This window comes from Aulostomus chinensis, chromosome 5 (genome assembly GCF_037954235.1).
Source record: "Aulostomus chinensis isolate RoL2024-O1b breed Wild chromosome 5, RoL_Achi_v1.0, whole genome shotgun sequence".
NCBI lineage: Eukaryota > Metazoa > Chordata > Actinopteri > Syngnathiformes > Aulostomidae > Aulostomus > Aulostomus chinensis.
This window is the reverse complement of record NC_141324.1, coordinates 25,046,792-25,052,791: the sequence shown is the minus strand read 5'-3', so window position 1 is coordinate 25,052,791 and position 6,000 is coordinate 25,046,792. Positions and strand designations below refer to the sequence as shown.

General features: G+C 45.6%; 1 protein-coding gene across 2 annotated transcripts in view; it reads left to right on the top strand.

The window, feature by feature from the left end:
• Nucleotides 1–581: 581 nt before the first annotated feature.
• Nucleotides 582–6,000, top strand: part of skila (SKI-like proto-oncogene a) — a 33,287-nt gene continuing 27,868 nt past the window's right edge. The window contains exons 1-2 of one of the 2 annotated variants that reach the window (XM_086204156.1): nucleotides 582–753; nucleotides 2,947–4,222. In XM_086204156.1, coding sequence (XP_086060282.1) covers nucleotides 3,101–4,222 — 1,122 coding nt within the window. In that variant the 5' untranslated portion in view covers nucleotides 582–753; nucleotides 2,947–3,100. Of the gene's footprint in view, nucleotides 754–817; nucleotides 2,040–2,946; nucleotides 4,223–6,000 lie in introns of those variants that run through there. The other variant, XM_086204157.1, reaches the window with a different exon arrangement.

The following is a 6,000-nucleotide window of genomic DNA, read 5'->3' as shown; positions in this document are numbered from 1 at the left end:
ATTTTATTAACTTCTATCATCACTAAAGGCTGAATAGACTGGCAGAATGACCTCTTGACCTTTTAGAGGATGGCTCCATAAAAAAAAAGAAAGGGGGAGGGGTTTACTGTGGATGGAGATGTGACCCTTTAGCCAAGCATGTTTGACCGCCCTTTACTGTCATTTTTTCCCCCCCCAAACTTGATAGAAAGCCAAAGAGGTAGATAAATCAGTTCAAAAGTTCAAACTAGCTAATGTCATCTGAGGCTATGTCAATAAAACTGGTCTCTATATGTCGAGACAGAAAAAGCCCAGGGCATAATAATGAATGTAAGTGTACAAAAAAAACAACTGTGTTTTTTATGACATAAAAAAATATGAGCAAAAAAAAAGAAGTGTAAAAATCCGGTTTGATCAGTGGAAAGTAAATTTCATCCACAGTCACTGTGAAACCTAATTTCCTCACTTTAATGAAATAAAACAAATGTAACAAATATTAAAGTTCGACATACAGCCCGTTTATGTCCGAGCTCTCGTGCTGCAAGAAACAGGTCTTCTAACCAGCCAGACAGCCAGACAGACAGACAGACAGACGAGAGACACCCCCGCATAGTTTCCGTCAGCCGGGTGACGTCTCCGCCTCTCAGCCCGTGTGCATTGTGACGTTACGGGTCTGTAGTGGAGCCTCTAGCTGCATCTTGTTGACGGTCCGCCAGGCTTCCAGTACAGAGAAGACCCCTGGCGAGAGAGGACAAGCGACACAGCTGCGTTCAGGCAAGTGTTTCTAGCATTTTGACGAAAAAGACAGAGCTTTTAACTGTCATGTTTAAACAGGTTGCGGAGTGACTTATCGATAGGGGAGCTCAGCGCGTGACGATTAACGGTTGGATCGCTGTGATCTATCGTCGAAGGAAGGGGGTGAAGCTAACTTGGTTTAGCCTGCCGTATCGCTCTCTATCGGGGGTTAGCCTGCCGTAATGTTAGCGCGTTCTGTCCGCTCGTTTCGGCTGTTCATATCCTTACTGTCCTGGGTTAGCGTAGTTTGTTATTAACCTCTAACGTCACTCCGGGATTCTCCGTTTATTGGGAGACCCAGGCAAGGTCTTTGCTGTGTTAACTTATCCTTCCTTTGCTCTTGAGAGCTGGGTTATCCTGCCTATGGTTAACTGCATTAACCGACTGTACCGGGGTACTGGGGGTAGCTTTGCTAGCTAACTAGCGGACCGTTCACAGGCAGGCAAATATATACCTACCATTTCAGTTTTTATATTTTTATCCAAATGTCACCTTATTGAATTTACTCACTTGAATGTCACACACACACACACACACTTACACACACATATTCATAGTATTTAACGTCTTAATTCAGCGGGATAGACAATGTTACAGTCGCGTTTGACAAGCGGACATCCTGCGGTTGTAATCCGCAACCTGCCCTCACCAAATCGGTGTGTAGGCTACGTAACTGTCGACCGCGGAACCTTCCCTTCCCTCCCCAGACCAGACTCTAGTGTAGACAGTGAATGTCATTATCGGCGCTGTCTGCATACCAGTGCAGTCGTGGCGAGGTACAGTTTGCAGACTGGGAAGGAGGAGGGGGATAGCAGGGGATGGAGCGGCGCTGGAGCGGTGTGATACGCGGTGTCCTTGCAGCAGTAGAACGGATGTTAAGAGTGGGAGTGACACTTGGAAATACGCTTTAAAAAAAGAAAACCGTGGCGCTTGAGAGTGTTTTTGTAGTTTTCAAATGTGTTTTTAAAAGACGCAAATACTGTTATTTGTCGAAGCGAAGTGATTTCTGACAGACTGAAATCAACCTGCTTGGTTGATGGTTTTTAAAGCGGTGAAACACCGAGAAGGCTGAGATAGAAACTGCCTCCTTATTCATTTACTGGTGACTTTGCAGCTTTTTTTTTTTTTTTTAAATCGAGAGATCAGTGACCGAGTGATCGTGATTATTATTTGTTATTTTTTGCCGTTAAAACGCACACAAGCATCAACGCTTCGTGGATTGAAGCCGGAGATCTGCATCGCAGCAGCTTGGTGGAAAAAAGATGGTAAATCCGCAAAGGCGTGCAAATCAATTCACTGCGATCAAATGTGCCTTTTTGTGTTGCCGAAAGCTCTATTAGAGCTGATTTATAAAAACTCATTAACAAATTATACATTTTTAAAGTAGAATTGAATCAATCTGCCGCCTCTTGATGTCATATTGCAGCAGGAGCCTTGAGCAACTACACTGCGCTTTAAATGGCTCATAGTGGTTGTGTTGTTTACCTTATTACGCGCAGTAAAGCCTGGGAGGAAAAGGGGGGAAAACACCGCTTTCCACACTGTTGTATGTCAAGCTGTGAAGGGACCGAGAGAGGGGGACGACTGCTGTTAACGCTTTCATCAACTGTTTTTCGTGCAGTTGATGGAGCCAGCATGAGGCAAGCATACTCAGGGGTTGGCCCAGTGTGGTTTGGAGGAGCACTTTCATTTGCAAAGTGAAATGTTTGTGACCATTGTGGATAAGCTTCAAATTAACAATGTAATGGAGCAGACAGGGGTGGGGCGGTGGGGAATTTTGCTTGGGTGTCTGGTCAACTGGTTTTGCTTGTTAAATTTCTCACTTTGTGCTGGATAGTTTGTTTCAAAGTGAAAAACCTTGATGTAAATTTCCCCTGGGGTTCAATTACAAGGGCTGCCTTATGTTTGTGTGAAGTATGGTAATGGCCATTTGGTTTAGTGGTCCATGCAAACAGCCATTGACCTCTTCAATCCCCTACCGGGACAGCAACCATAAAACATTTAAACTCTTTATAGATATTTCATGCTCCACAACATTTTTTGATGAGATAATTTTCAGTTTGTTTATCTCTCCATGGGAAAGGAATTGATTAGCTGTCATTAAGGTAGCAACTGAATGAACCCCCCCCCCCCATTCCTTCTTCTAAATTCCTATTTCTCTTTCCTGATTAGGTGTTGGATCACAGCATAGACAACTTCAGTCATCACCATGCATGTGTTTAACTACCAGAAGATTTGTGTCATTTGAGAATATTTAAGTGAAAGACTCGGAGGAATACAAAAACCCTATCAACAGACAGAAACTACAATAACGCAGTGCGTAGACATGGCCAGCACCCAGACCAGTTTGAAAACCCCTTTCAAAGACTTAACCTCATTCAAGGGCAACATGAAACGGCTGTACAGAGAGCGACTGGAAGATGCACCCATTAAGAAGCGGGTGATGGCAGAGATAAACTTGAAACGGCGCAGCTTGGATTCCTTCCACAAAACTCCAAAGGTGAAGCGGGAGCAGCCTGAGGACCTGCGCCACGAGTCTGACATGGATGTTGAGGGCCGGGCTGAACTGCACGTGGTGGGCTCTGCTAAAGCCTTGGACCTGAGCCCTGGGCTCAAACACACACTGGCCCAGTTCACTCTCAGCAGCCAGAGCTCCCTCGGGGGCCCAGCTGCCTTCTCAGCCCGTACTGGCCACGAGCATTCCCATGCTGGCATGCCCCCTCTGCCCTCCCCTCCTGTTCTTGGAGGGGGCCCTCTGCTGGTTCCCTGTGACAGCTCCACTGAGCTCACCCACTCACTGCTGGAGGGAGAGTCTATCTCCTGTTTTGTCGTAGGGGGTGAGAAGCGTCTATGCCTGCCCCAGGTGCTCAACTCAGTGCTCCGTGACTTCTCACTGCAGCAGATCAACACTGTGTGTGATGAGCTCTATGTGTACTGTTCACGTTGCGATGCTGAGCAGCTGCACATCCTTAAGGTGCTGGGCATCCTGCCGTTCAACGCACCTTCCTGTGGCCTCATTACACTGACAGACGCACAACGACTGTGCAATGCCCTACTGCGCCCTGGGGCAGCTTTGCCTGCCGACCCCAGTGGTAAGCTGTCTGCTCAAGGCCTGCTGAGGGAGAGTGAAGCCAGCTTCCAGGTGGAGCACCAGTGTCTGGGGAAGTGCCAGGGTCTCTTTGTGCCCCAATTCTACACCCAGCCAGAGGCACCCTGCATCCAGTGTGTTGAGTGCCATTTACTTTTTTCACCACAGAAGTTTGTCATGCATTCACACAAGTCACCTGATAAGAGGACCTGCCACTGGGGCTTTGACTCGGCCAAGTGGCCCTGCTACCTACAGCTTGCCAGGAAGTACCAAGGTTTGCCTGAGGAGCCCAAGCTCAAACAGCTCCTGGACGAGGTCAAGGAGAAGTTCCATTACCAGCTCAAGAGGTCGCTCGACAAAGTAAGTTTATTTCTAAATGTTCATATCTTTGCTTGTTTGCATGCTGTCATCATAATGCTGGAAAAGAAGCAGCGAAATTAGTCTTGTTTTATGTTGGATGCGGCACACTGACATTCTCCAAAACTGGTTAGATAGTCAGTCCTTCTCTGCTCTAATGGTCCACTCCCATGTTATGTATTCAGCAAGTTGACTAGACTATGTGACACCTGTTGTTTTCTTAAACCTGTCTTGACCTAATATGTGTGAGAGAGGTCTAGGACAGGTGGTGACATCTGCCTGGCCAGGTTGGATCAGTCGAGGTTGGACCAGCTGGCCACAGCTGAAGGGGAAGTGCATCATTTGTCCCCTCAGGTCACATGGAGGTCATTGGGAATGTCACTGAACAAAAGGCCATATATGAAGCGAAGGACGAGCCTTGTAAAACTTCACAAATTTAGCCTTTTTAGCTGTTCAGTTTGAGAAATGGTTGTAAAATGAACTAGTTTGACATTACATAGAACTGTTTACAAAAATGCAGTACCTGCCATTATACCACTAAGAGAACCCAGTCCTCGTTAGTGATCCATTTTTCTTCTGACCCAAACTGACAGTGAAACAGCTGTGCACTACAAGTAGTTATCACTGAAAGCCGGAAAACTGCAGAGTCTTCCAAATAGGAAGATTTTGCCAATCCTTTTCATTTTTGTTGAGTGGAAAAATAGTGTCAGTGCAGTATCTAAGGCACAAAGGCAGCAAGCCCAGTGAAGAGTCAGCATTCAGTGGGGGGAAAAGCTCTAGATTGTTTCCCCTCCATTGACTGGTTTATGTTTATGTCTCTACCTCCCTCTGACCATATCGGACTGCCCTTTTTTGTATTGTTTTCTGGGAAAAGATGGGGTTGCATTTTTGTTTGTGTTTTGTAGTTGTTCATTCTTAAATAAACCAGTGTAGGTTGAATTAAAATATGGAAATATACAAATTTAGAACATGCAGGAATCCTCATGATAGAGAGATGTTTTTGTGATTTTTGTGAACAAGAAAAGGAGTAAGTGAGAGACTGGGGTGTAGGGAGATCACAGGGTGTGTGCTCAGCACTGTAATACAGGATACAGTACAAATTTTGTGATGGTCACACACACAAACATGCATGAGATAAGAAGATCTTTGGCCTTTTCCCTACCTGGTTAACCTTTAGTGTGAGCTGACGGAAATGCTGTCTGCTGTCTCAAATGATGTCCAGTCTCCATTCCTGTCCAGCCTCTTCCCAATTGTCCTCCCTTTCCTCCTCCCTGGTTTAAGGTATTCATCTTGGAAGCACTGTACTTGTGTTCTTTCTCAAACGCATAGACACAGAGGACACATTAATGCAGTGTCAGGAATGCACAATGATAACACAGATGCAACACACAGGAAGAAACATGGTCAAGGTGGATGAGGAGTCCTACAAACTTTGTTGTGTGTGTGTTTATGTGGGAGACATAGCCAACCTCAGTGTGTGTAATGCGCTGTTAACTGGAGGCTACTATGACGCATCTCTCTCTGTCTCACACTTCACCAGGCTCTCTGGAGCCTCTGTCTCACCAGTTTCAGATACTGTTTTCTCTCCTTCAGTTTTTTTTTGTTGCTTTTATTGTTTTCTTGCCATTGATTTGGTAGTGGCTGCATTTTGAACCTTTTTGTAGGACTGCTTGATCAAAATGGCACTAAAAAATTATCGATGGAATCAGAATGTCTGTCTAGAAAGAGATCCGGTGTTAAAAACGGTCAAATTCCTGGAAAGACAGTTGCCTGTGTGTCTA